Source organism: Aspergillus chevalieri, chromosome 8 (assembly GCF_016861735.1).
Source record: "Aspergillus chevalieri M1 DNA, chromosome 8, nearly complete sequence".
In the NCBI taxonomy this organism is placed as follows: Eukaryota; Fungi; Ascomycota; class Eurotiomycetes; order Eurotiales; family Aspergillaceae; genus Aspergillus; species Aspergillus chevalieri.
In genome coordinates, this window is record NC_057369.1 from 1,824,639 (window position 1) to 1,852,403 (window position 27,765).

General features: G+C 51.4%; 14 protein-coding genes across 14 annotated transcripts; 6 read left to right on the forward strand and 8 right to left on the reverse strand.

Moving 5' to 3' along the window:
• Positions 1 to 46: 46 nt before the first annotated feature.
• ACHE_80612S (CwfJ domain protein) lies at positions 47 to 1,736 on the forward strand (the record flags this gene model as incomplete). The annotated part of the gene is made up of 2 exons (XM_043284002.1): positions 47 to 60; positions 110 to 1,736. The coding sequence occupies 2 exons, from the start codon at positions 47 to 49 to the stop codon at positions 1,734 to 1,736; spliced, it is 1,641 nt and encodes a 546-aa protein (XP_043141225.1).
• A 147-nt stretch (positions 1,737 to 1,883) lies between these two features.
• Positions 1,884 to 2,389, reverse strand: ACHE_80613A (uncharacterized protein; the record flags this gene model as incomplete). Its single annotated transcript, XM_043284003.1, has 4 exons — positions 1,884 to 1,971; positions 2,037 to 2,126; positions 2,212 to 2,276; positions 2,378 to 2,389. 4 exons carry the CDS (start codon positions 2,387 to 2,389, stop codon positions 1,884 to 1,886), a joined length of 255 nt encoding a protein of 84 aa, XP_043141226.1.
• A 693-nt stretch (positions 2,390 to 3,082) lies between these two features.
• ACHE_80614A (uncharacterized protein) lies at positions 3,083 to 4,306 on the reverse strand (the record flags this gene model as incomplete). The annotated part of the gene is made up of 1 exon (XM_043284004.1): positions 3,083 to 4,306. The coding sequence occupies one exon, from the start codon at positions 4,304 to 4,306 to the stop codon at positions 3,083 to 3,085; it is 1,224 nt and encodes a 407-aa protein (XP_043141227.1).
• Positions 4,307 to 5,175: 869 nt separating this feature from the next.
• ACHE_80615A (uncharacterized protein) lies at positions 5,176 to 5,731 on the reverse strand (the record flags this gene model as incomplete). The annotated part of the gene is made up of 3 exons (XM_043284005.1): positions 5,176 to 5,470; positions 5,524 to 5,646; positions 5,703 to 5,731. The coding sequence occupies 3 exons, from the start codon at positions 5,729 to 5,731 to the stop codon at positions 5,176 to 5,178; spliced, it is 447 nt and encodes a 148-aa protein (XP_043141228.1).
• A 1,725-nt stretch (positions 5,732 to 7,456) lies between these two features.
• ACHE_80616S (uncharacterized protein) lies at positions 7,457 to 7,885 on the forward strand (the record flags this gene model as incomplete). The annotated part of the gene is made up of 1 exon (XM_043284006.1): positions 7,457 to 7,885. One exon carries the CDS (start codon positions 7,457 to 7,459, stop codon positions 7,883 to 7,885), a length of 429 nt encoding a protein of 142 aa, XP_043141229.1.
• A 368-nt stretch (positions 7,886 to 8,253) lies between these two features.
• On the reverse strand, positions 8,254 to 8,619 carry ACHE_80617A (uncharacterized protein; the record flags this gene model as incomplete). Its single annotated transcript, XM_043284007.1, has 1 exon — positions 8,254 to 8,619. The coding sequence occupies one exon, from the start codon at positions 8,617 to 8,619 to the stop codon at positions 8,254 to 8,256; it is 366 nt and encodes a 121-aa protein (XP_043141230.1).
• Positions 8,620 to 9,566: 947 nt separating this feature from the next.
• On the reverse strand, positions 9,567 to 10,532 carry ACHE_80618A (ADP-ribosylation factor-like protein; the record flags this gene model as incomplete). The annotated part of the gene is made up of 6 exons (XM_043284009.1): positions 9,567 to 9,840; positions 9,899 to 9,970; positions 10,023 to 10,085; positions 10,158 to 10,177; positions 10,242 to 10,314; positions 10,483 to 10,532. The coding sequence occupies 6 exons, from the start codon at positions 10,530 to 10,532 to the stop codon at positions 9,567 to 9,569; spliced, it is 552 nt and encodes a 183-aa protein (XP_043141231.1).
• Positions 10,533 to 11,488: 956 nt separating this feature from the next.
• On the forward strand, positions 11,489 to 15,337 carry ACR2 (DNA-directed RNA polymerase I core subunit RPA135; the record flags this gene model as incomplete). Its single annotated transcript, XM_043284010.1, has 3 exons — positions 11,489 to 11,989; positions 12,053 to 14,492; positions 14,544 to 15,337. The coding sequence occupies 3 exons, from the start codon at positions 11,489 to 11,491 to the stop codon at positions 15,335 to 15,337; spliced, it is 3,735 nt and encodes a 1,244-aa protein (XP_043141232.1).
• A 192-nt stretch (positions 15,338 to 15,529) lies between these two features.
• Positions 15,530 to 16,787, reverse strand: pre2 (proteasome core particle subunit beta 5; the record flags this gene model as incomplete). Its single annotated transcript, XM_043284011.1, has 6 exons — positions 15,530 to 15,865; positions 15,925 to 16,034; positions 16,083 to 16,131; positions 16,183 to 16,338; positions 16,393 to 16,500; positions 16,656 to 16,787. The coding sequence occupies 6 exons, from the start codon at positions 16,785 to 16,787 to the stop codon at positions 15,530 to 15,532; spliced, it is 891 nt and encodes a 296-aa protein (XP_043141233.1).
• Positions 16,788 to 17,204: 417 nt separating this feature from the next.
• On the reverse strand, positions 17,205 to 18,245 carry ACHE_80621A (Eisosome component PIL1/LSP1 family protein; the record flags this gene model as incomplete). The annotated part of the gene is made up of 3 exons (XM_043284012.1): positions 17,205 to 17,630; positions 17,683 to 18,196; positions 18,244 to 18,245. Coding segments are annotated over 3 exons (942 nt in total).
• Positions 18,246 to 19,527: 1,282 nt separating this feature from the next.
• On the reverse strand, positions 19,528 to 21,576 carry ACHE_80622A (uncharacterized protein; the record flags this gene model as incomplete). Its single annotated transcript, XM_043284013.1, has 3 exons — positions 19,528 to 21,159; positions 21,220 to 21,483; positions 21,541 to 21,576. The coding sequence occupies 3 exons, from the start codon at positions 21,574 to 21,576 to the stop codon at positions 19,528 to 19,530; spliced, it is 1,932 nt and encodes a 643-aa protein (XP_043141235.1).
• Positions 21,577 to 22,370: 794 nt separating this feature from the next.
• ACHE_80623S (putative MFS transporter) lies at positions 22,371 to 24,040 on the forward strand (the record flags this gene model as incomplete). The annotated part of the gene is made up of 4 exons (XM_043284014.1): positions 22,371 to 22,581; positions 22,633 to 22,831; positions 22,879 to 23,350; positions 23,405 to 24,040. The coding sequence occupies 4 exons, from the start codon at positions 22,371 to 22,373 to the stop codon at positions 24,038 to 24,040; spliced, it is 1,518 nt and encodes a 505-aa protein (XP_043141236.1).
• A 58-nt stretch (positions 24,041 to 24,098) lies between these two features.
• On the forward strand, positions 24,099 to 25,983 carry ACHE_80624S (retrograde regulation protein 2; the record flags this gene model as incomplete). Its single annotated transcript, XM_043284015.1, has 2 exons — positions 24,099 to 24,112; positions 24,327 to 25,983. The coding sequence occupies 2 exons, from the start codon at positions 24,099 to 24,101 to the stop codon at positions 25,981 to 25,983; spliced, it is 1,671 nt and encodes a 556-aa protein (XP_043141237.1).
• Positions 25,984 to 26,616: 633 nt separating this feature from the next.
• thiA (thiamine thiazole synthase) lies at positions 26,617 to 27,668 on the forward strand (the record flags this gene model as incomplete). Its single annotated transcript, XM_043284016.1, has 2 exons — positions 26,617 to 26,962; positions 27,010 to 27,668. 2 exons carry the CDS (start codon positions 26,617 to 26,619, stop codon positions 27,666 to 27,668), a joined length of 1,005 nt encoding a protein of 334 aa, XP_043141238.1.
• Between the last annotated feature and the right edge of the window lie 97 nt (positions 27,669 to 27,765).

A 27,765-nucleotide genomic window follows, 5' to 3' on the forward strand; every position in this document is an offset into this window, starting at 1 on the left:
AGATTTGAGGCGTGTATGGGATGTTGATATCATATTCCATCTGAAAATGGCGTCCAAAATGTAAGTCTACACTGTAAGCCCTCTGTACGTGCTCTGCTAACCAGAATAGAATTGTTATTGGAAATGTGAACTGCGAGCTACGAGAAGTCTTTACTAAGCTCGCCAAGCTTCAAGCCAAGCAAAACTTTTCCTTTGCCATCATTGCCGGCGACCTCTTCGGCGACTGCACGACAGAGAAAGAACTTGACGAGGTCAGTGCACTGCTACAGGAGACTATTGTCGTCCCTCTTCCGACCTATTTCGGCCTCGGAAGCAGGCCACTTCCGACGCGGGTGGTAGAGAGAATAGAGGCAAAGGATGAGGTGTGCTCCAACCTGTATTTCCTGGGGAAGCGCGGCACCCTTAAGACATCAGAAGGAATAAGACTCGTGTCTCTTGGTGGAACACTGGAGACTGGAAAACAGAGTAACAGATTTCACCCGGCGTATACAGATGCAGACGTGCGGGCTCTTTATGGAACAAATAATGCGGACATCCTAATCACACACCAATGGCCGAAGGGAATCCGAACAGGGTCCAAAGTCCAACTTCAGGATGATGTCACTACCACAGAAGAAACACAACCTCTTGCAGACCTCTGCTCAACTTTGAAGCCACGCTATCACATTTCAACCTCAGACGACCTTTTCTACGAACGTGAACCCTTCTTCCACATGCCCAGCGAAGAAGAGCCTGACGCTAAACCCCTAACCCGCTTCCTCAGCTTAGCATCCTACAACAACCCCTCGAAGCAAAAATGGATGTACGCCTTCAGCCTTGATCCCAAGGCACCCCATCCACTCACTGTGCCCATGGGTGCAACCGCCTCCCCGCTGGGCCCCGTCCAAACAAAGCGCAAAGGTCTCCCAAGCCAGCGTGAATCGTACCATCGCTTTGCAGGCCCCGAGGACCACGGCCAGCGTCCCCGGAAACGCGCGCGAGGACCCCCTCCAGGACCGCAGGAGTGCTTCTTTTGTCTATCCAACCCCAACATCGCAACACATCTTGTCACCTCCATTGGAAACGAATGCTACCTGACCACCGCAAAGGGGCCGTTACCATCCGCTAAGACGTTTCCTGAACTCGGATTCCCATCACACATCCTCATCATCCCCTTCACGCACACACCTACTCTCAACACAATCACAGATAAAGAAGCCCGTCTGTCCACCTACATCGAAATGCAGCGCTACCGCACCTCCTTACATTCTATGCTTAAGCAACACGCGAGTAATAAACTCGGCGCGGTAACATTCGAAGTCAGCCGCGGAAACGGCATCCATATCCACTGGCAATTCGTCCCCATCGCCTCCGACACGATTACGCGCGGTCTTGTCGAGGCGGCGTTCAAGGTCGAAGCGGAGAATCTGAGCTATCCCAAATTCGAGCCCCCATCTGAGGCTGCACGTGAAGATCCAAGCGCTGAACCAGGTGATTTCTTCCGCGTCTGGATCTGGGCTCCTTCTTCTGAAGAGGAACAGAGAAAAGACGCTAAACCAGAAGAAAGATGTATTATCCTCCCCCTAACCCCCGACTTCCGCTTCGACCTCCAATTCGGCCGCAGAGTCATGGCCAAGTTAATGGGTCTGGAAAAGCGAATCCACTGGAAAGACGCGGTGCAGTCGCAGAATGAGGAAGAGGCAGACGCGAATGCATTCAAGGAGGCATTCAAGGAATTCGATTTCTCGCTAGAGTAACCTCCTTCCAATATGATACATGCTACACTACACATCTAGATATTCTAATACAAAATTCAATTTAGAACCAGTAGTATTATCCTATCCTACACCCCCTTCCACACCTCACTGATCTCATCACGCAAATATACAATGTCAACATATCACTCAAATCCCCTGAATATCAGTAGAAACACCCTCCCCCAACTTAACCTCCAACAACTCATCCAATGAAACGTCCTCCGGCACTTCGAAGCTAGTCATCTATTATTAACCCCTTGTTTAATCTACACATATGTACCAAAGATAGGGGATGCATACATCGTAAACTGCGTCGGCGGAAACGAACCAGGCTCCGCAATGAGCTGCTTAAAATCCCAGGCGCCTTTCTCGCCGTATTTGGTCTTAACTCTGCGATTTCATCATTAGCTTGGCCTATATTATTGAGGGGGAATAGGAGAGAGAGGGAGAGAGAGAGAGAGAAAGGACAACGTACGTGTTTTGAATATCCCTCCCGTACTGCTCGTAGGCCCCGGGGTTCTCGTATTTGACTTTGAGGGTCTACCGAGAAAAAACAACCACCATCATCAGTACATCGCTTTGTTTAGCCTATTTTCAGAGGAGAAAAGGGCAGGGCTCGATGAAGCATAAACATAGCATACATAAAAAGGCATGTCGCTGTTCTTTTTGCTTTTTTGCACTCGCTCCAAAACTCAATCCGACAGTAAAAAAAATGCCAAAGCCACCAGATCTATATATCTGATATGTTTACACCAAAATAAAAATCCACTGTCCTTGTTTGCCTATTGATTTCAAAATGCGATGAGATGAGATGAGATGAGGCGACACGACACACGATAGCAGCAGCAAGCAAGCGCCAGCCACGTGGCATCGTCATGCAGAGTCCCATGTTGACATTTCAGTTGGATTGGACGGTGTGTGCCGATGGTCGATGTGTGTTTGTCGCGGTGTGATACTTGTAATCTTCCCTGTGGCGTACGAGGAACGGTGTATCTTGTGCTTATTATCTGGCACTTGCCGTGGGAAGTAAGCCGGTGAGAGGCTGGATAGGATAGGGTATGTGTTGATAGCATTGTCTAAGTGATTAAACCATGTACTATAACTATGTATGACGTAGAAAGAAGAGAAGTGGGTGCTATGTGGGTATTGTGTGCACCCTGTGCACATGGACATAATGGACTAATAGAAGATCGAGAAGAGAAAAGTTATTCACAACGAAGAAAAGAAATCAGTCAAACCCGAACCCGAACAACCCATACAGAACCCAACCATAACATAAAAAACAATTTCCTTTTTCATAAAATCAATAAAACCAGAGATGCTGTAATCCTTTTAGAGAACCCCCTCTAGAAATTCACTGAAGGCTTCCGTCCACTCTGCAACAGACTCGGGGGCCTGCCCGGGCCATTATTCGTCTCTGAGAAAGCCGGTGGTGGAGACGCTGGAGAAGCAGCTGGTGATAGTCCGCGGTAGCTGGGTGGCTGGGGGAATCCCGGGGAGGGCTGGCGGAATGGCACTGCAGGTGATTGTTGGCGGAACGGCACGCCAGGGCCGGGGGAGGGCTGCCGGAAGGGAACACCAGGACCAGGGGATGGTTGACGGAATGGCATTCCAGGGCCAGGAGAGGGTTGACGGTAGGGCACAGCAACACCAGGAGACGGCTGGCGATAAGGTACAGGGTCAGGGGTGGAGATGGTGGAGGGCATAGGGGTATATTGCGAAGGAGTGTAGGCGGCAGGTGCTGGAGAGATCGATGGCATCGGGGTGTACTGTCGAGGCGCGTACGGAGCCGGAGCCGGAGTTGGGCCTGGTGGTGACATACCATATGGGTAGTCTCCGTAAGGCTCATCATATGGCGAAAGCGGGGCAGTAGCAGCCGGAGGAGATTGCGGGCCCGGAGACCGTCGCGCATGGATGTTCTGCTCACCATAGAAGCTAGGTGTGGTACCCGTTCTGGCAGGCGGGCCCATGAAGCTTGCAGGGGATCTAGGAACAGATGGGGATCGGCGAGGCTGGTTCAACGGTTCCATTTCCATATCCTCCGGACGGGGGCTGCTGGTGTCTTCGACCCGTCTGGTTCGAGCATTATCCCAGGTGGGCATTTCAGGCAAAGCATCTTCGTTGACCTTGAATCCAGTCTTGGATGCAGCTGGGCTACTGGGAGTATCAAATCGCGCGATCTGGGCACCCCGATACGTAGGTGGGGCCACGGGAGGAGGAGGCTGATAAACGGTTGCTTGTGGCATGGGAGGCGGCGGCTGGTGATACGGCGACACATCATCCATGTACTGCTTTCGAGAACCCTTGTTCTTCCGCGGCGATGGGCAGCAACAGGATAGACAACGACAGCATCCGGTACAACATTGGATTCCGCAACAGAGACAATTGATGACACAAGCCAAGATCGCGATAATGATGACAGCGGCGACAATGATTGCAACGATAACGGGCCATTTGCAGTAGGACTTGGCCATACATTTGTCCCAGCTCGAAAAGGTCTCTGGCGCAGATTTGAGGTCGGAAATGGCATCTCGCGCCCATAGCATGGACGATTTATCGACAGGACTCATGCTGGCGGTGTTCCTCCACACGAAGACAATATCACGATATTAAAAATGAATCGAATGGGCAATTCGCACATATATCGGCCAAAATTCTCCTGGAACAATAGCGTGGGATTCAAATAAAAAAAGTCGTGCGCGGTCGCTCGTGCAGTTGAATTCGGAGTATCGTCGCAGATGCGGTTTTGTAAATAATAAAGATCACCCAGGCTAAATCCAGCGTAGATTCCTGTAAAGAGCGTCTGAAAGTGAATATATGCCAGGCAGATAAATAAAAGGAGCGAAAAAAAAAAAAAAAAAAGAGAGAGAGAGAGAGACTGGGAAGGCGAAAGGACGGAACAGCGCTGGGAGGGAGGCTTCAAGGGGCCTGGCTGGGCTCTGGAAATAGAGCCCTTAAGGAGAGACAGAATATTGAAAGAAGGAAAGAGCGACGAAAAAATAAAACGATAGGAAGAGCGAAGAAGGAGAGAAGAGCAGGAGAGGAGAAAAGACGGAGAGAGCCAGAGACGGCACAAAAAGGGAGGGACGATCAGCGGTTCTCGGCGACGGCAGGCATTAGCATTCTGTGCATGAGAGTACATAGTAATAGTAGCAGTAGTAGACTATTACATGGCTAAAAAACAGAGGAAAAGGTGAATTAAGATAACATCGATTTGTTGCTTCTAGTGGTATAAACAGGCCTCGTCCGAGACAAGCCCTGACCATCATTACAGTAGATCATGCAGCGCTTGTATATATGGAAACAATTGAAACAAAGAAAATAGCAAAAATCTCCTGCAGATATCATGAAACAAAACAAGAAGCCCTCCATAACGCCTGGTTCCGGTCGATCCATAGACAGTCAATGCTGCCGTCCGTTTAATCTGCATACTCGTATCTTACGTCTTTCCAGCCTGTGGAGGACCTGGTGGAGGCGAATATGCCGGCTGTCCAGGCCCAGCCTGGTGGTATGCATTCGGCGGTGGCTGCAGTTCGATCCCATTCGGTTGCCCACCAAAGTACCCGTATGATTGCGGATTCGGCGGCGAATACTGCGGAGGCGGCTGCGGCGGATAATACACATCCCCGTAATAAGGCTGATTGGGAGGAGGAGGACCAGGCGGCGGAGCCATCCAGCTGGTGCCAACATGCGGCGGGAGTCCACGCCGGCGACGGCGACGGGCGTTAACGCATCTTGATCCAGGTCAGCGGGAAAAATGCCAAGAGATAGACAGGGGTGTACATACGCCAGAAGAAAGAAAATGATCAAAGCTGCAGCAACAATAACAGCAAAAGCAACCCAACGACCCCAGTCATACCAGGTATTCCCATCGTCGCAGTGTACACTGCCAGTCCAGCCATCCCGGTAACTGGAGTTGTTTTTTTAGCGACTCGTCCAGCATAAAGAATAACGATGAAGACTCACCAATCTCGCCGCCGTAAAATAATGCCCATTGTGACTGGCAAGAAGCAAGAAGAAGCAAGATGCGATACGGTTGTATCTTTTTTGACTGCCGAAGAGGCCGGGCGGATGACGTCGATCAGCTGCAGTAATAAAGTTGCTGACTGAACGAATCTGAATGGTAACCAGGCACTTGGATCAATACAGTTCTTTCAAGATGGAGTTTTGCACATCCAAGAAAAGAGGATTATAGTAGTAAGAATAAGAATAAGAAAAGAAAGAGTAGACAAGGGAGAAAGATTCCGTCACGTGAAAAACCGTGGCGCAAAAACTTGGCGTTCCGTTTATGGCAAGGGCGTAGGCATCCACGTTTTCTATATTACCACTCTGTAGTACTATTATTGTCCTCTAAGGGGCCGAAGTAATGCCTTGTAGGGCTGCTCACGGTGGGCCCCGGAGATCAGGCTATTTGGGGTATAATCTAGCCAAGTCGCACCGCCAGGGATCGCTGCGGCTTTCTGAGACAGGAGAGCTATACACCATCTCTATATGGTCTCACAACCAGCCACACTGTACTTTACTGGTATCATTTCTAGAAAATATCAAGACAATATACCCAGATAGCAATCCCATGGAGCTACAGAGACGCCAGGTATGTTCCTATATTGATAGGAACCGGATACTTAACTCAGGAAGGCTGTGGCGTCCTCTCCCCATCTTTCAGGACAAGCCTTTGCAATATCCTCATTTCGCTTTTCTACTCTTGCTGTTTAATATAAGTAGGCATTGCAAGGTTCAGTTCTTAGAAATGTGGCTTTGTTAATCCTGCTTTCTGGACAGGATGTATCTTTGAGCCCTTTATTCCAGGTACTGTAAGTGTGGTTATGTTCTTTCCTCGGGCCCTTTTCAAAATACTGTACAGCTTAAGGGAAGTTCAAAGTACAACCATGCAGCATATGTAGGAGGCAATGCGCGAGTCTTCCCCTCAATGAAAGCAGAATGAGTAAATGAGTGCTCAATTTCTCTTTGTATCATTGCTAAACAAAGCCAGCTATTCACTTTAAATAAACACTTCTGTCTGTCTTACTTCCAACAACATACACCTTCCTATCGATACCAACAAGATCAAACCTGACAGCTATTCGAAACTTTCAAAAAACCAGCAAAATGGGAACGAATGAACAGCCAGCGGTCTCGTATGACATTTCAAACAACGTCCATCCCAAACTACTGACGAATTCCCCCAACAGACTATACCTGGACGAGTCAGTTATCATACGATCTGGCGAGTGAAGACAGACATACACGGTCCCAAACCCCTTGTTCAGAAGTACCCGAAACTGGCAGCTCTCCTAGAATCCCAAGAACCTGACAGCATTCCCACTATCTGTTTCTACGATATTGACGAAGACATTGTCCATACTATAGTTCACTATATCTACACCGGCGAATATCAAATGCTGCAAGGCCCGGAGATAAAAGGCTCGAGGGAGTGTGAGTGTGTACTTGCTTACTGCGCGGCAGTCAAGTTTGATATGCATGACCTGGCGTCTAATGCAATTGAATACATCTAGTCCTTTGAGAACGTGGTTGGACGAACCACCAAGACTCTCGTACACAACCCCTCTCACTTCACCCATCACTCTATACGCACCAACTTGCTAATCCCAAACAGCCCCTACGCCAACACATCCGTAACCCTCCTCCTCGGCAAAACCCAACAAAGCTTGTCAGTCCCGCAGTAGCTCATCGAATGCGAATACGAGCTCGCATCCCGCATGGCACCAATCTACTCCAGCACCGCCCAATGCATCATCCTAGAAGACATAGACGAAGACACTGGACACACACTCGTCCACTACCTATGCACAGGCGAATATGAAGAGCACTGCAAGCGCTGCAATGGACCCGAGCAGTACAGGCGCAGCGTCCTTGCGTACGTTGCGGCAAGCAATCTTAGTCTCGGCGAGCTGGAGTCGCTTGCAAGTGAGCAGATGGAACAGTATGAGCGTGTCGTTGATATCTTCCAGATACTGGCTGTAGCGCCGGAGATATGGCCGATGGTTTTGGCCGATGAGGATGATGTGGATGCGGATCATCTCGTAGATAAGGTCACTGCTGCTTTGGAGTGTGATTTGGATCTCTATGATAGAGATGGGTTTGTGCATTTTGGACAGTCGCTAGAGTTTGATAATTTCTTGCTGTAGTGTGAGTTGAGGGCTTATGCTAGGAGACTCTCGGGGTGCACCTGTGAGGAGGCGGTTAAGCTGGAGGATGAGGTTAAGGTGGAGGAGACGGATTTTTATTTGTTTATTTATTGTTCATACACGCATCTGTCGGCCCTATAGGCCGAGTGGCGGCAGGTCCTGCAGGGCAGCCGGGTAAGCCGTCGTAGTGGTTATCGCTATGTACATCGTCGCTTTTCTACACACATCCTGGTATGTTATTCCGCATGTTGTATATTCCGTGCTGCTAGTTTTCGTGCCGCTGTTCCCATAGCCACGAAGATCCATGGGCTTGTTGGATACTACCTCGTTTCCTTCCCTACTTCTGCAAGCGCGTAACCTCAGCTGCACTATGCTGCTGGTTGCCTCAAGTCCGTTGTCGTGACTTGGTATGTGGTTGGTAGCGTCTGAAACTGGCCTAGGAGGCCTGTCTCAAGCATAAAGCGCACTGCCTTCGGTACCAGGTCTGGGCGTGTTAGGTAGGCCCGGTAATCCAGCTCCCGCCTTGATCCCTCCGTAAGGTGGCGCATCCGGGGGCCAGCCTGGTTGGTACAGTGGAGGAGAACATGGCGTATATCTTGAAGGCCTCGTCCACAAGCACATTCAGTCGATTCCATAGCGTTAAAGGTACCAAGATAACTAGCCAGCGCAGGGAGGAGACGGATATTAGTGAGTATGAGACTCTTGAGGATGAAAATAGTGCGTTTGAGGAGCATGGTGACAAGTGACAATGCCGCGAGTGAGCGGGTTTTGGGCACAGAGTCGCGTGGCTCGGCGGTTCATCGGTGGAGGAATTGAGGATTTGAAGATTTTGGAACATTAGATATTAGGTTAGGTTTGGTCTCTTGGTTTTTTGGTTAACACAGCACCATTGCTTCATGTATTAACCATTCCCTTGGTTTCCTATATTATCTTGGGTCTTTAATAACTACATTCGGATATCCAATTTCAACCTTGAACCCTATACTCGGTCTCTATGTATATATTCCAACGACTAAACCATTTTCGGTAACCCACTGTACAAACAAGCCCTTCTACTCTATTCAACTGAAAAATAAAAAGAAATACTGAAGAAAAAAAGCCATCGGTAAATGTCAACTGCCACTAAGCCCAGAAAAACAGCAACCAATCCCATTCCCGTCTCCAACTCAGCCCTGATGCGCGACAGCTGCTTGTTGGCGGGGTTGGCGCCGGACATCTGCAATGCCAACGCATCGTTGGTCTGTGTGTAGTAACCTGCCATTTCATACTGATCTATATAATCAATGCATGCACCTTCCTTCCGTCTTCTTTGCATCGCATCCCTATTTCTTATTTGTTTTGTTTTATTTGGTCTGAATGAAGAATCATTATATTGATATCAAAACGGCCGCGTATGAATACAAAACGGTTGGGCATCACTTCATTATCATTATCATTATGACCTTCGCCAGCCAAATAACAAAATCAAATCAAAACCAACTGAAATGACACTCCTGGACTGGATAACAGAAACGGAAAATAATCGCTTGCGGTGGTATGCACCGGACTGATACCGCATCCTCGACATCATTAGCACTTCCTGGCAGTGAGCCGACAGGATCTACAGAAGAAAACGACAGAATGACCAGGATACCGAGAGGGGGGAGAGAAAGAGAGGCAGAAAGGAAGAGCTGAGGGGCGTTCATCGACTAGCCCTCGCAATCAACCAGTGCAGCACCGCATCCAGATTCGTCTCCTCTTTGGCGCTGATGCCGTAGCAGCTCACTTCGCGATGCGTGATCGATTTCAGATCCATCGCTTCGATCAGCTCGTCGACAGAGAGTTTATCCGGGAGATCCGACTTGTTTCCCAGGACTAAGAGCGGGATGCCATCCAATGTGGGCTTCTTCATCAGCTCGTGCAGTTCCTCCGTCGCAACCGGTAGCGCAGGTCGGTCAGCGGCATCCACGATATAGCTGGCCCAGATTGTCAGTATCTTTCAGCCAGGTGACGAAAACACAGGCGCAAGCTTACACTATAGCATTGACGCCCCGGCAATATCGTTCCCACATGGGTCGGAAGCGTGGCTGTCCTCCTAAATCCCAGCTGCACGAGATCAGCTCTATTTTGTTTCCTCCAGACAAACCGCGATACTGACCATTTCAGAGTCACATGTCCCTTTTGTACCCGTTTCGTATTGAACCCGATCGTGGGAATGGAACTGTGGATGGCGTTTAGCGGGCGTCTCGGCTGGTCCCTGCAAAGGACTCCTACAGGAAAGCATGCGACTTACTCTACAGTAAATTCGGCACCCTGGAACGAGACGGATACATCTTAGCCATTCGGATTATTTCCGGGAAAGAGAAGCAGGACATACCGCAAGCACACGCAATAATGAGGATTTCCCTGCGTTCTGGAGACCAATCATGGTGACATCCATCTCCGTCGCCCTGCATTTACCACCATGGCGTTGTTCTTAGTTCCGGTGCCTCTTTCTTTACTTCCAACAGAAACAATCGTGAACAAAACGGTTTGCGGGGAACGGCCCGAGAAGGCTATTATTCGCGGGCGCAACCACCACACAACCGAACGCTGGTGGGAACAAATGGCCCACTTACCAGAACATCCTCAAAAGCCAGTCATAAATCGTCCGAAATATTCCTGCCATGATGAAACTATATGTGTGTACTGTCGGTCTGCCGGTCCGTCGGTGTGTCGCTTGTTTCGTTCGTCGTCGCAGAGCGCGCGCAATGATAAAGCGGAGAATGTCGCAGCAGGATGGTAAGGAGACGCAGGACGGAGTACAGCGGCTAGCAGCTGAAACTTGCTCCGGATCAATTCAGTTCAGTTCAGAATCTAACGAGGGCGGTCCTGTTCAAATGCGCTTTTGGTTTCGAGGTCCGTCCGGTCCGGATAAGCAGGAGGAATTTTGTAACCAACAGGTGGGGTTGGTGGGATGTTGAAGGGGAATAGTGGTCGAAAAGGGGTTCTGAGGATTGCGAACACTACCACGGGCAAACAATCTGCGGCAGCGACAAAAGATGTAAACCTAGGATAGAAGTCGAGCAAGTTGGAATGACTAGAAGGAGAGGAGAGCGCGCGCAAGTGAAGGAGCGCCGACGAAACCAGCGGAGGAGCTCAAGAGACCAAAGCGCAAAGTCAAGTCCGGGCAGGTGAGCGATCGTCTAGCAGTGGGAATCGACAATAATAACAGCGCTGATAGTAATTTAACGCGATGGAGAATGAGGCTTCTTCGTTCTGGTGCTCTCACTGCCAGGGTGATAAGCACGGTGTAGAGTTCCCCTGGATGGATAGAGAGTGGTTTTCTTTAAAGGCAGTTGACCGTCGCAAACTGTAAGCTTATTGAATAGAGAAAGGAATGATATTAGTAGTGTGTCTTCGCGCTGTTCCTGCGAAATGTTTAGCATCGCAAATGAGCTGAGTCGCTGCGATGAGATCAGAAGCACGAGAATGTCCGCCTCAGGCAGAAAGGCACTAACATAACTAACATGTTACTGCCTGAGGCTGTAACGCTATCACCACGTGATGATAAGATCGAAAAATTTCCCCGACCAAAAAAACGACTCTTTTCTTCCTCTTCAGACATTCCCAGCACGCTTCACCATGGCTCCCGCACCGACAAACACCGAGTGGTCGGTCAATTACGACGTGCTCCGCCGGGAGCAACTTTTCAGACACCCACCGAAGGACCACACGGCCTATCCTGCCTTGGCCGCTGCAATCCGTCCTCATATCGATTCGTTCAATGCGCTCTTCGATGACACCAAGGTGCTTGAGCATGGATTAAAGGATATTGGCACCAAGACCTTCCTTGATGGGGATGTCGAAACTCCCGAACAGAAGAAGGCGAGGCAAGCAGAGGGACGGAAAGCGCCTAAGAGGAATCGGCTCAATGTGCGCATCCGGGAAGTTTTCCTCGAGAAGCCGGTCTTGCCTCCCACGAACAAGTTCACTACGCGCAACCGGAATATTTACCCCTCGGAAACCCGTGAGAGACATGCTACGTATCGTGGAAAGCTGCGCGCAAAGCTTGAGTACCAGGTCAACAATGGGGACTGGATGGAGTCGGTTAGAGAGCTGGGTCAGGTTCCGATTATGTTGAGGGTGAGCAGACCAGGGCCTCGGAATTGCAATTCGACAACACAATAGCGGCTAACTATTGCAAAGACCAACAGATGTCACCTAGAAAAGGCAAGCCCCGAACAGCTCGTTCAGCACAAGGAAGAATCGGAGGAACTGGGTGGTTACTTCATCGTCAACGGTAACGAAAAGCTCATTCGAATGTTGGTCGTTGGAAAACGGAACTACCCCATGTCGATTATCCGTGGTTCGTTTGTCAAGCGTGGAAACTCGTACACCAAGTACGGTGTGCAAATTCGATCTGTCCGGCCGGACCAGACATCGCAGACCAACGTGCTCCACTATCTCAGCGACGGCAACGTGACTTTCCGTTTCTCGTGGCGTAAGAACGAATATCTCATCCCGGTGATGATGATCCTCAAGGCTTTGGTTGAGACCAACGATCGCGAAATCTTCGAGGGAATTGTTGGTGGTGCTTCGTCCAAGGGTGTCAGCAACACCTTCATTACGGACCGTGTGGAACTTTTGCTGCGGACATACAAAGGTTACAACCTCCATGGCCGCTCGTCCTGCCGCGCCTACCTCGGAGAGAAGTTCAAGCCTGTCCTTGGTGTCCCCGCGGACATGTCGAACGAAGACGCCGGTACCGAGTTTCTGCGCAAGGTTGTCCTGCCGCATCTGGGCAACCAGGATGTCACCGAGACTCAGGACTATGATAAGTTCAAGATGCTTATGTTCATGATTCGGAAGCTTTACGCCCTTGTCGCTGGAGACTGTGCCCCCGATAACCCCGATGCTGTGTCCAACCAGGAAATTCTGCTTGGTGGTTTCTTGTATGGTATGATCTTGAAGGAAAGACTGGAAGAATGGGTGAGGTCCCTTGGGCCCATCACGCGGGATTGGTGTAATCGAAACGGCGGCGCCAAATTTACAGACCCCGAGTTCGAAAGGGACTTCCTACCCAAGATCGTGAAGAGAACCAACGAAAACATCGGAGGGGCCCTCGAATACTTCCTCTCAACAGGTAACCTAGTCAGTCCTACTGGTCTCGACTTGCAACAGGCATCCGGTTACACTGTCATGGCCGAAAAGATCAATTTCTACCGATTCATCAGTCACTTCCGCATGATTCACCGTGGTAGTTTCTTTGCGCAACTGAAGACGACTACAGTCCGGAAGCTGCTCCCTGAGAGTTGGGGTTTCTTCTGCCCTGTCCACACACCCGATGGTGCGCCTTGCGGTCTGCTCAACCACTTGGCACACAAGTGCTTGATCGCTACCAGTAACGTGAACGTCTCGCATATTCCCCGGTTACTGGTGCAGCTGGGCGTGCGGTCCGAGTCCTCAGCCGCCATCGACGAGAGCGTGACTGTGCAACTGGACGGCCGGATTATCGGCTACTGCTCCCCCAAGCAAGCCCGCGTGGTCCACGACACCCTCCGTCACTGGAAGGTAACAGGCATGCACAAGGTTCCCCGCGAGCTCGAAATCGGCTACGTCCCCAACATGAACGGCGGCCAGTACCCGGGTATCTACATGTTCTCGCAAGCCGCCAGAATGTACCGTCCCGTGAAGCACCTGGGCTCCGACAAGCTCGACTACGTGGGCCCCTTCGAGCAACCCTTCATGGAAATTGCATGCATGCCCTCCGACCTCATCCCGGGCGTCTCCTCACACATCGAATTCACACCAACCAACATCCTCTCCATCGTCGCCAACATGACGCCCTTCTCCGACTACAACCAATCCCCCCGTAACATGTACCAGTGCCAGATGAGCAAGCAGACCATGGGTACCCCGGGTACAGCCATCGACTACCGCACAGACAACAAGCTCTACCGTCTGCAGACGGGTCAAACGCCCATCGTCCGCCCACCCCTCTACAACGCCTACGGATTGGACAACTTTCCCAACGGCACCAACGCCGTCGTCGCTATTCTCTCGTACACGGGTTACGACATGGACGATGCAATGATTATCAACAAGTCCTCGCACGAGCGCGGCTTCGGTCATGGAACAATCTACAAGACCAAGATCCACAACCTCGACGAGAAGGACTCGCGTCGGAGCAAGTCCAAGCGCGAAGTCACCAAGCTCTTTGGTTTCGCACCCGGTGGTGAAATCCGCGCTGAATGGCGCGCTACCCTCGACGAAGACGGTCTCCCGCACATTGGTACCCGCGTACGCGAGGGTTCCCTCATTGCCGCATGGCATACAGTGCGTTACGATGCCGCCTCGGACTCATACGTCAACGTCGACGGCATCACGCATTTCATGAAGTACAAGGATGCCGAGGAGGGATACATCGATAGTATCCGGGTCATGGGTGCGGAGACGGGCACGGAGCCATGCCAGGCGCTGAGCGTCAAGTACCGGGTTCCGCGTAAGCCGATTATCGGTGACAAGTTCTCGTCTCGTCACGGACAGAAGGGTGTCTGCTCGCAGTTGTGGCCTGCGGTCGACATGCCGTTCTCTGAGAGTGGTATCCAGCCTGATCTCATCATTAACCCTCACGCTTTTCCTTCTCGTAAGTCCCTTCTACTCACCATGATACCAGAAAAAAAATTAATAAAAACAGGTATGACAATCGCCCAAATGATCGAATCCATGGCCGGCAAAGCCGGCGCCCTCCACGGCCACCCACAAGACAGTACCCCTTTCCAATTCAGCGAATCCAACACAGCCACCGACTTCTTCGGCCACCAACTGCGCAAAGCCGGCTACAACTACCACGGCAACGAGCCGCTCTACTCCGGCATCACAGGCAAAGAGTTCGCCGCCGACATCTTCATCGGCGTCGTGCACTATCAGCGTCTGCGTCACATGGTTAACGACAAGTTCCAAGTCCGTACAACGGGTCCTGTGAACTCGTTGACGGGACAGCCTGTTAAGGGACGTGCGAAGGGTGGTGGTATTCGTGTTGGTGAGATGGAGAGGGATTCGTTGATTGCGCACGGGGCAGCGTTTATACTGCAGGATCGGTTGATGAATTGTTCGGATTCGACGCGGGCGTGGATTTGTAGGGATTGTGGAAGTTTCTTGTCGACGCAGGTTGCTGTGCCGTCGGTGGGCGGTAGTAAGGCTAGGATTGCGGCGGCGAAGGCGCAAACTTCTGCTTCTGCGGCTAATAATGCAGCTAATGCGGCCGCTACGTCGGCGCTTGGGGGGACTGCTGGTATTGTCCGTTGTCGTCGGTGTGCCCGTGAGGCGGTGTTTGAGGACTCCCGGGCTGAGGTTTGGGAGGATGGTGATGGAAGACGGTATGTCGGCGGTGATAATGTTACTGTTGTTGCTGTGCCGGGTGTGTTGCGATACCTGGATGTCGAGTTGGCCGCTATGGGTATCCGGATGAAATTCAAGATTGACAACTGATGTTGTGGGGGAAAAAAAAAAAAAGGAATGTTTATAGATCTGGTTATATGTAATTATGTTTTGGAGTTGTTATTTAGCATCGTATCTAGTCTTGAATCCGTTCGTACTTTCATCTACCATTCATGATTAGAAAGTCAGAGTAACTAAAAAAACCATGGCCATGATTAGATTAAAAAGTTCACCCAGGCTAACCTACAACTCCGACGTGACATTCGAGAACTCGCCCTTCTCCAACTTCGTCTTCCAGAAGATAGGGTTCATATCGTCGAATCCGTGGTGGACCCAGCCCTCTTCCTTGACATGGTACAGGTTAATGTGACCACCAGAGAAGGCATCACGATGCGTCGCGGCAAGGATACTTCTCCGTCCAAGCTCGAGAGCCTCCTCCTCAGTCAAGTCGTAACGGTATTCGGCGTCGAGCACACCGTAGGCAAAGGTCTGACCGGATCCGACACAGAACAAGTTACCGGGGAGTCGTGTGCCGTCGGAGTCGATGTAGTAGAGGGCGGGGCCTTCTTGGGGAGTCATCTATAACGAATTAGGTCAGTGCGCCGGTGTAAACACAAGAGAAATGAGGGAATGCATACACCCGCCAACATGGTTCCCATGCTCAGACCATAGCCCTTGTAGGCGTATGTCAAATTGGCCAAAATCTTCGAAGCAGCCGCAACTGTGATACGACGCTTGTGTCTGATTTCTGTTCCTCGTTAGTCCCCGCGTCAACCCAAACCAACGCCATACTTACCATGAAGTGTGCACTGCTGACTCAAATATCTCAACCAGTATTGGCAATCCTACACTCATCAGCACCATCCTACCAAACAAAATTCTCCAAAAGAACATACAGCAGCACCACCAGCCATCGTACCCAACAAACCAGGCGTCGGCTTATCCGTCGGCTTGTCCTCACCACGACTCAACCGCGAAACGGGAATGACCTTCTTCACCGTCTGACTGGCGATCCAGTCACCAGCGGACGCTCTTGAATCGGTTGCGACGATCTACCATGGCCTCATTAGCGAAGTCAACCGGAGTTATCTGGGAGGGAAACGTACAATTCCGCCTTGGAACCGGAAAGCCAGCGTCGTCGTTCCGTGAGCGAGCTTAATCGGGCAGTTGGGATTTGAGTGGTCATCGGTCATGGCACGAAGGAAGCCAGAGGGCTATAATAGATTCAAACACGCTTGTTAGCTATCGTTCCCGTAACTCCCCTCCGCGGTAGTCGCCCGTCGTCCGGATCAAAGACCAAGTGGCACAACTACCATCCACAATAAACCAACCCCAGCAACAACCATCACACCAGAAGCCATAGACTCACGTTATCGAGAGGGGGGAGCTTGAAGTTCAGAGAGATCGGGGGAAGAGCCTCTGTGAGTTCCTGCTGCTCTTGCTCCGAATAGAACTCATTCTGGTGCGACGACCGCGTGTACTGCGAGACGATCTTATCCATGATGTGTTTGCGAGGAACCAAGAATATAGTAAATGGAAGAAAAAAGACAGAAAAAGAACGCGGAGGGAAAGGGAGGGCTGGAGGGCGATGGTCGAGTGAAGCTCTGATATGGAGCTGTGGTGACGATGAGCTCACCTCTTGGCATCACGTGTCTCCCACCGGAATCTACTATGAATACAATTTCGAAACCTCAGATTCACCCATGAAATATCAGTCCATTGAAATCATACACTATTACTATATTATTGGTAATTATTATTGTCGTTGCCCATCCCAACACGCCTATTTCCCCAGCGCCGGCCTTCCCTTCCTGCCCAACGATGTAACTACAAAACTGACAGAACAGAACTCCGAACGAAACAAACAAAACGAAATCAGTCAATCATAATCCATCCGAGTCTCATCGCGAGTCGTTGATCAATATGGGACAGCCACTGGCTGCTGAGTGTCAATAGCACCAGAAGCGTGCGGGAGATTCGGCTTCTCAATGCCATTGACAGCCTTGACCGACTCCGCACCATCAGAACCATCAGCGGCGCCGTTAGCACTCTCAGTCTTGCCCGGGTTTGTAGGCAGAAGGTTGGCCGAAGTCTCTCCGGCCGAAGTGTGAACGGGTTCGTCCGTTCTCTCCCACGTACGCAGGTCGTTCTCGGCTTCCTCGAGGACGTGCTTGGTGTCGTCGGTGTGTTCATACGCAGCGCGCTGGTCACCGGGGACAACGGGACTATCGTCGAGGTAGTTGAGCAGGCGCTTAGCATGGCGAGCCAGGAGGATCTGCTTCTCTCCTTTTTCGATGACGGCAGCCAAGTGGATGTCGTACGCTTCTTTCATTTTTTGCCGGGTCTATCCCATTAGCCTCGTTTTTCCACATTCGATAGAGAGGAAACGAACATACCACATTGGTCAACTGCGCCTCCGCAACAAGATTATGCGCCTCAGCCCTAACCAACTCTTGCTCTAGCGTCTCCAACTTCGCACTCGTTGGATCCCTCAACTTCAACCTCTGAATCTCATCCGCCACCTTGGCTCGATTCTCCCTCGTCGGCTGCACACTCGCCTCAATGTTCCTGATCTGCTTCAACAACGCCCGATGATCCTCCATGTTCTGTGCATACACATCCTCCTGCTCGCCCAGCTCCGCCAGCAACACGCCCAGCTTATCCGAGATGTCCGAGACGGCGTCGTCCTCGGTCGACTCGCCCCATTCGGAGAGCTGAGAGGCGACGGAGATGCGCTCGCGGCCGGCGACTTCGTAGGCGCCGATGGCGTCGCCTTCGGTTTTGATGAGACGGCCCATTTTACGGCTCATTTCGGGTTGTTGGAGGCCTTGGAAGGCGCCCATGCCGAATTTGAGGCGGCCACCGCCGCCGGAGTCGCGCTTTGAGCGGATGGAGAGGGAGGAGCGGTTCCTGTTTCGTTAGTATCGTAGACTGGTAGGTGTAGAAAAAGTACATACATTTTGCGTAGTACGGTATATGAAGAGTGTAAGCACTGGGTCGTAAACTCGAGCTGAGAACGGTTAACCCTTTCAATGCACCTTCCTGACTAACAGTGTGACGGCTAGTAGCAGTATCAATATTCCTGCCAGTAGTCAAGCAAATCATTCAAAAAAAAAAAAAAGAAGTGAAGAAAGAAAGAGGAAAAGAGGCAAGTTATGGAAGGAAGGAGGCGCTTGCGCTTCATGACGTCATGCGGGAGAGGCGGAAGCTGAAGTCATTCAATTATACAATTATACGATTTGTATGGTTCGGTTTCTATCAAGAATGTCATATTCTTGGCAGTAATTGTATGCATTATGGGTTGGGTGGTGATGTAGTTATCTATGGATGTACAACCCTATCTAGATCAAGTCATACAGGGTATGGATCAACATCTCGCGGGAATATAAATGACCTCCTCACTCTCCCTTCTCAATGGTAATTGCGGGTAACGAACTGGAATCAATCTTTCCTCCTCTGTTCTGACTCTCGTCCTGGTCACGGTCGTATACGATGATGATGAGGACCGCGACCGTGGGCGTGAGTAGGAATATGAAGATGAAGGCCGGGAATAGATAACTACCCTAGTCCTACTGCCCTCATCCTCGTCATCATCGTCAGAGCTGCTCGAGCTACTACTGCTGCTCGAGCGGCGACCGCTGTGGTGGTGATGATAACGGTGTTGGTGATGCTGGTGATGCTGGTGATGATGGTGATGGTGAGTATGGCAACGACACCGGCATCGATGCGCAGGAGGGCATGAGGCACGAAGAAGTCGTCGAGGAGGGGATTCCACGATACAGGGCGAGGGAAGGTCGTTGTCGACTTCGAGGAAGCACATCTTCATTGTATTGGGTTGGAAATCGTAGAAGATAGGGTGTGGGTTATGGTAGGGCTGGAGAGAATGTGGGAACTGGATCTGAGGCATCTTAATGGTATCTAGACATCCATTTATAGAGAGAGATACGAATGAAGGATCAGGCTTCTCTCAGATGAGAATGTCAGGACCGCTGGTCATTCTTCGGGGATAGCCTTGTGACAATCCAGTGACGGTCATGTGCCTCAACACATCATCACCAACTCTACACTGCTGATACATAAAGACAAAGTGGTCAGCCTATTCAAATTACTACCGTAAATCCATCCTCATTTTTTGTCCCGGGCGACATGAATTCAAAGCAAATGTAACACTACCTGCGCCCTGACATGACATACCAACACCTAGTTATAAACATTCATTAAATTAAAGCAGCAAAAGTACATCACGACATATCATCCGCATCGTGATGGTGGTGAGTATTCTCGTGATCCGACGCGTGGAATGCGTCCCCAAACGCCGACGTCTCCAGATCTGGAAGATCCAACCCCTCGTTCTGCTCCGTATAGGCAGCCAAAGCGTCGCCTGCGCTGTCCATGTTGGTGAAATCGAAGTTGCTCGTGTCAAGTCCCGTATCACCGGCGTTTCCTGTTTGTCCAGGGATCAAGGTTTGACCCGTGCCGGCTGTCGCGGCCCCTTGATTTTGCTTCTCTTCGTTGTTGACCATCACCCAGTCGCCGGTTTCGCCTGTGGCTGTATTCACCGGTCGACCATCGCCCATGTTCATCTCAACGTCCTGGCCCGGTTGTGGCTGTGTCTGCTGGTTGTTAGGAGAGCCGAATTGGTCGAGCAAGTGGCTGTCGGCATGTTCCATGACGATATCGCCAATAGCAGTGTCCGGTTTGGGTTCTGGTTCGATCTTCTCCAGCAACCCGCCCTTTTGCACACACGAGATTTTTGGTTCCGGCGTGATCTGCTTCTGGTATGAACCTTCCACCTCCCGGATGATATCATCGACCTTGTACTTGGGTTTCTCTTGCACCATCGGCTCCACCGGTGTACCGTCCTCTTCGGTGGGAATCTCGATCCGGCCCTCCAATCGCCAGTTTTCCGATCCGGTGTCAGTCGGGTCGGTGGCTGCCTCACGCAGTCGAAGCTCCGCATCCTTGAACAAAGATGTACGGTTGAAGCGCTCCATGCGCTTCGCATGGCGCTTCTTCAACTTCTCAATCTCAGCAGTCATGTCTGCCACTTTCTTGGCCACGCGATCCGCGAACTCCTCCGCCTTGGCGGGTTCCATCTTGGCTGCGGCAGAATCCGGCGCATCCTTGGATTCCTTATTTTCTCCATTGGCACTAGGCCCCACAGGAGCATCGAAGAAGCCCAATGTCAGTGATTCCAGTTCGCCCTTCCGACCCAAACCCAGCGACACGGGCGTAATCTGGTTGATCGCATAGGGCGAAGCGAAGATCTCTTCCATCCATTCGTGGTGTTGCTGATATCGCATTTTGCTGACTTCGCGGGGGGTCAACAAGTCCATCATATCTCCCGCAGAGACATCCTCATCTTCGAGCGCAAAATCGGCGGTCGCGGCGTTCATGGCAACAGACGGGGCCCGATGACCGCGAGGCGCCTTGGCCGGAGCGGCTCCGGCTGGGCCAGCAAGGACCTGGCCTGGCTGGGCATAGAATGGTGGACGGCCCGGCATGGCAGCGGCATAGGGTCCTGCGGGGTGCGCAAATCCCTGTGGAGCCATCTGCGGCGGGAGGTTGATGCTTGGCCAGCTGTTGCGATCATGCAGCATGAAATCTTTGCGGGCCAACTGCCCCTGGCTCTGCAGAAACCGCCGCTGGGCCAGCATGCTCTGAACTTGAGGTGCGATCGGGATGCGGTTCGCGTGGATATGATCCGTCGGAGGGGCTCTCGAATAGTGAACGATCCAGAGGGACGGGTCCGCGGGAGGCAGGTTCGGATTGGGCACTTTGGAGGGTAACAATCGGTAGCGTCTGCGACAGTGAATCGCAGCAGGTTCGTTGGGAGGGTGGTAGCCGCTGCGATGCAGCCACATTTCGACGGTCTAGAAGTAGTCCTCCGTTAGCATGGTGAACAGCAGGAGCGGAATAGCTAGTAAGCATACATAACCGCGAGCTTCAAAGGTAAAGGCCTGCTCGACATCAGCCCAGACATAGCCATCGCTGGCAAAGCTAGTTGTCAAATGGTTCAGCGGCTGCCAGGTGAGCATCACAGTACCATCTTGAGGTCCATCAAGGAAAGTCCAGTGCATCGGCTGCAGTTCGCGGACGACTTTGGGCGCGGTGAGTAGGTATTCGACCACGGTGTCGGTGGGCAACATATGCATCAACGGGTAGCGATATCGCGACACCAGGTGCATATGCGGCAGCTATGGACAAACACTTAGCTTTCATCCATGGTCTAGGGAGGTACAGAGCTCACTTACCAGCTGCGCCGGGACACGACTCGCTGGGTCGTCCATGGTGAATTAGACCCTCTGTCAGTGGGAATGAGAGTGGATTGAAACGATCGCAAGAGACTGAGAAGGAAAAGACCAGAGGAACAGATACAATTGAATAATTGGTGGTATAGCGACGGTAACGACAACGAATGTATGGCCCTCTTGTCTTTTGGCTGGGAGGAACGCGACGCGGATTTTTGGTGTTCCAGCGCCGAGTCGGGCGGGCGAGAGATACCAGATATGTAGCACGTGATTTAGTTCTCAGGCATTAAGGCATAAACTGAGACGACAAACACAATTGACATCCAGCCATGGACGATTGAACATATTACGCATGTTATGCAGGCACTCGATAAATCCGTAACATATCTGTCTGTACTTTAAATACAAATACGGAATATGCTCGGTAAAAGTGAATGGGGGACAGCCGAATATGAGCTCATCGGCGCTCCTCCGATCAGCGGTTCTATGGGGAATGCCCCAGCAATAACGAGTCGCAGCTAAGGAAGTGCAGTTATTGCATATTGAACATGCCATTGTACACAGTGGTTATCATGGGGATATTGGGACGCAGGAACAGAATATCGCTCGACCAGCCTCATGCCGTAGGATTGGTCCCTCGCATTACAGCCTCCGGCAGATTCAATAGAAACTCAGCTCAACTCCGGAAAATAAAGCCAGTCCTACCTGTGAGATGTCGATCCGAGCTAAATCTCGGCATATAAAGCTTGACTGTTCCCCCGGAATCTGCAAACATGTCTCCGTTCTTATTCTCAATCGCACTCGCAACTTATCTCTACTAATAATTAATCAATATGGGCTTCTTTGGCAAAGAAGATCCTCCCAACGACACAATCGAACAAGCCCCGACTAATGAGGACACCGAAAAGCAGTTGACAACCCATTATTCCTGTGAAGACAACACGGCATTGCCTCCGACTCCGGTTGTGCACATCGATCCAGCAGTGGAAAAGCGCATGTTGAGGAAGTTGGATTGTCGACTTCCGTTACTCTTGGGATTTTTGTGTATGTTGTTGAATCATATGAAGAGAGATGAGTGCTACTGACTCATTCCAGATCTGTTGGCTTCGCTGGATCGGAGCAATATTGGAAATGCCAAAATTGCGGGAATGGGGGATGACCTCCATCTCTCAAGTGACGCTTACTCATGGCTCTTGACCATCTTCTACATCTCCTACACCGTGTTCGAGTTCCTGGGGATCATGTGGAAGCTCGTTCCGCCTCACAGATGGGCTGCTATCGCTGTTTTTGGCTGGTAAGTCTTGTAAGAGTATGGATAAGCATCAAAGCTAATATGCCTAGGGGGGTTATGGCCGTTTGTCAAGCGGCAGCGCAAAACTGGCAAGGAATGATGGCCTTGAGGTTCTTTCTGGGACTGTTCGAAGCGGCTTTTGGCCCCGGTATCCCTTATCTGATGTCGTTCTTCTATCGTCGAAGTGAACTCGGGTTTCGTTGTGGACTGTTTGTATCTGCCGCGCCGTTGGCTAGCACATTCGCTGGCGCTCTCGCGTATGGGATTACGTCCGGACATCCGCTGTTATCGAGCTGGCGGTTACTGTTCCTTGTCGAGGGTGTCCCTACGCTTGTTGGCGCTGTGCTTGCCTGGTTCTTCCTACCTGATGGTCCAGCCTCTGCAAATTTCCTGACCGCAGAAGAAAAAGAGGTTGCATGCACCCGGAGCTTGCGTCGTGGAGGCGAGACAGATCGAGTGAGTGGAATCGACTGGAAAGATCTGGGGAAAACTCTCTTGGACCCGAAACCGTTCTTCACTGCTGTATGCCTTCCTACTCTGCTCCTATCTATTGATATAACACGCTAACCAGATCAGTTAATGTACTTCAGCTGCAACGTCAGCTTCTCCTCCCTTCCCGTCTTCCTCCCCACAATCCTCCAAGACATGGGCTTCACCTCCATCCACGCCCAAGGTCTCACCGCACCACCCTACTTTCTCGCTTTCCTCGTGACGATCTTCAGCACCTGGCTAGCAGACCGCTTCCAGCAGCGCGGCCTCATGATCATGCTCCTCTCAATAATCGGCGCAGTCGGCTACGTCCTCCTCGCAACCTGCACCGCCGTGGGTGTCCGGTATCTGGGTGTTTTCCTCGCCGCTGCAGGTGTTTTCCCCTGTATCGGTAATATCCTTCCCTGGGTCCTTAACAACCAAGGCTCCGACAGTCGTCGCGGAATGGGTATCGTCATTCTTAATCTAATCGGACAATGCGGGCCGTTCCTAGGCACGAACATTTTCCCATCGAGTGAGGGGCCGCGCTATGTCAAGGGACAATGGATCTGCGCGGCATTCATGTTCTTCACAACTGTGTTGGCATTGAGTCTGCGATTTTTCCTGGTTTGGGAGAATTGGAGGTTGGATAAGAAGTATGGGAAGAAGGAGGAAAGGGCGAGTGGGGAGAAGGGGATTATTGCGGAGGAGAATTATGGGGCGGACTTTCGGTTTGTGCTTTGATTGCGACCTTTTTTATGAGGTTGGAATTTATGATTGATGTTGGTATATATGGTTGTTTATGTATATTGAATGGTATGTTTATAGCCTATTAATCTAATGTCTATGATGAGATGTACCCCGCTTTCCCTTCGTATCAACTTTCTAGAGGAGTATACATTCCTACTCTAGCAGCATTACTACAATGAATATGGCCTCAAAACCCTCTACCCTCCACGCCGTCGTGGACATGGGAAGGCAAGTCCACTCTCATACCTCAACTTATCCCACAATACTCACAAAGCAACAGCAACGGCATCCGCTTCTCGATAACCAACACCAGCACCCCCCAACTGTCAACCCTCTACCACACCCGCGCTGGAATTTCCCTCTACGATGCCCAATTCTCCTCCAGCAATAACACGCGCCACCCCATTCCCGACAAAATAATCCAAGACGTCCTCGCCCGCCTCGTCCACTTCCAGACTGTCTGCAAGGACTTTGATGTACCGCCGGAGAACGTACATGTATTAGCGACGGAAGCAACACGCATGGCGCTGAATTCGGAGGCGTTCAGGGCAGAGATTCGAAAAAGAACGGGGTGGGAGGTGAGAATGCTAAAGAAGGAGGAGGAAGGGAGGATTGGGGCGATGGGGGTTATTGCGAGTTGTGGGAGGCCCGCTGGTGGGTTGGTTATGGATTTGGGAGGCGGGAGTGCGCAAATTACTTGGATAATGGCGGATGGCCAAGATGGTGCGGTCCGGACGAGTCCGCGTGGCTCGTTCAGTTTTCCCTACGGTGCGGCAGCGTTGAAGAATAGGTTGGAGCAGGTTGGAGGGGATGAGAAGGGGAGGAAGGAATTGAGGGGTGAGATGGTGAAGAATTTCCAGCATGCGTATTGGGATCTAGAAGTGCCGGAGGAGCTTCTACAGATGGCGAACGAGCGTGGTGGACTTGATCTGTATCTCTGTGGTGGTGGGTTTCGTGGTTGGGGGTATCTGCTCATGGAGCAGGCTTCTGTGAATCCGTATCCGATTCCCATCATTAATGGATTCCGGGTTCGCAAGGAGGCATTTCACGATACAGCGTCGGTACTAGGAACGGTGGATGCGGATACTAAGATATTTGGCGTGTCGAAGCGACGAGCATCGCAAGTCCCGGCTGTTGCTTTTCTGGTCAATGTGCTCATCGACGCACTCCCGGGCATCGAGAATATTCAATTCTGTCAAGGAGGAGTCCGTGAGGGCTTTCTGTTTGATCGACTGCCTGCGGAGATCCGTGCTGATGATCCCCTCCTAGCAGCTACTAGGCCCTATGCGACGCCTTCAGCGAACGCCTTCCAGCGTCTTTTGTCATCGGCCTTGCCATCTACCCCTCCACCAGAGGAATTGACGCAAGTGCCCCCGTCATTTTCCCCTCATCTGCTATCTGCGCTGGCCAATCTCCTCTTCGCCCATGCCACCATCCCCAAAAATTCCCGTTGTGCAGCCGCCCTACACAGCACCACCACCGGTCTCCTAGCATCCACCAACAGTCTAATCCATGCTGACCGGGCCTTACTTGCCCTGACTCTCTGCGAACGCTGGGACAGAGAACTCGCTCCGACCGACCAATCACTCTACACGCAACTGAGCCGGTGTGTGCCCGCACGGGAAGTTTGGTGGTGTCGATACTTGGGAAGGGTGGCCGCTCTGATTGGCGATGTATATCCGGCGGGGAAAGTCTCTGGAAACGAGACCCAGTGGAGAATCCAATTAGACTCGCAGTGGGACGTGTTGACCAAAGAGAAGAAGGGCGAGAGGCAGACTGTGCTCCGGCTTCGGGTGAGGTGGAACAGGGACGTCATGCGGGATAGCTCGTACAGTCTGAATGAACACACCGGGAGGGTCGAAAAGGTCGGAAAGAGGAAGAATTGGGTGAACGGGTGCGGCGTGAAGGTGCAGGTGGAGAACCAGAGTCTACCATAGAGTCAATTGAGGCCTTTTTGAAGCCAATCGAAATGATTCTAATCCAAAGATGAAGCAATCGTGAGTCACGGGACCGGGTTTAGGACCGGATTCTGTCACTTGCCTGTTTGGGAATAGCGGCTGTACATATAACCCCTCTTCCCCCCTCCATCGACTCTATTTTTTTTCAACCCTCTCTTCTTCTCATTCTCAAGCAAACATTTACTGTCAAATTTACAGTATCATCAACAAGTTCTCCTCTCTTAGTCTATCCTCATGGAGCTTGCTAACCATATACAGGACCAAATGTATATGGCCCCCGTCACTATGGAAGCCATGGTCTCGCTTTGGCTGGGATGATTATCATCAAAACGATCAAGGTATCTCAGGTAACGTCTGGGCATGAGCCGGTGTTCGTTCCCATTCCTTGTTGTTCTAGTGTGCCATGAAGTCCATCCGGAAGGATGGACTTCATGGCATGTCCAGGCAACAATGAATGAGTTCGTTCTGAGATTATACGGCTAAAACTTGATCTGGATAATACCAGCGAAAGGAATCATGTCTTCCCTTACTCCCTCGTTTGGTGGAATGGCTAACCGAGTACAGTCACGATCGACTTGATCATTACCAGCAACACCAGCAACAGCAACCAAAATGACTCCTCCCGCTGCTCTGTTCGACACTGTTACCCCGGCCACCACCATCAAGGGTAAGGTGGTTGCCCCCGAGGTGACCAAGACCACCTTGACTGGTGGTGAGTCCCAGACCAAGCTCTTGGACCAGTTTGGCGGCAAGTGGGACGAGTTCAAGTTCGCTCCCATCCGTGAGAGCCAGGTCTCTCGGGCTATGACCCGCCGCTACTTCCAGGACCTCGACAAGTACGCTGAGACTGATATCCTTATCGTCGGTGCCGGTTCTTGCGGTCTGAGCACTGCCTATGTTCTGGCCAAGGCTCGTCCGGACTTGAAGATTGCCATTGTTGAGGCTTCGGTCTCTCCTGGTTAGTATTCTTCTGACTACTCAGTGGTCCTTCTGCTGACTTCACAGGTGGTGGTGCTTGGCTGGGAGGCCAGCTCTTCTCCGCTATGGTCATGCGTCGTCCTGCCAATGTCTTCTTGGAGGAATTAGGTGTGCCCTACGAGACCGACCCTGAGAACCCCAACTACGTCGTTGTCAAGCACGCTTCGTTGTTCACCTCGACCTTGCTATCCAAGGTTCTGTCCTTCCCCAACGTCAAGCTCTTCAATGCCACCAGCGTTGAGGACTTGATCACCCGCCCGGCTGCCAGCGGTAACCCTAAGGAGACTCGCATCGCCGGTGCTGTTACCAACTGGACCCTGGTCACCTTGCACCACGACGACCACTCCTGCATGGACCCCAACACCATTAACGCTCCGGTCATCGTCAGTACCACTGGCCACGACGGACCCTTCGGTGCTTTCTGCGCCAAGCGTCTGGTGTCCATGAACAACGTCGACAAGCTGGGCGGCATGCGCGGTTTGGACATGAACTCGGCTGAGGATGCTATCGTCAAGAACACCCGCGAGGTTGCCAAGGGTCTCATCATTGGTGGTATGGAGCTGTCTGAGATTGACGGCTTCAACCGTATGGGCCCTACCTTTGGCGCCATGGTTCTTAGTGGTGTGAAGGCCGCTGAGGAGGCTCTGTCTATCTTTGACGAGCGCAAGCGTGAGTGTGCCGAGTAAGCACAACGCACCGTGTGACTTGATAGTATCGTTTATGGCAGCAGCCTGCCAGTCAATTGATTGATTTGATTTCATAAGACCATCCAGTAAATCATTC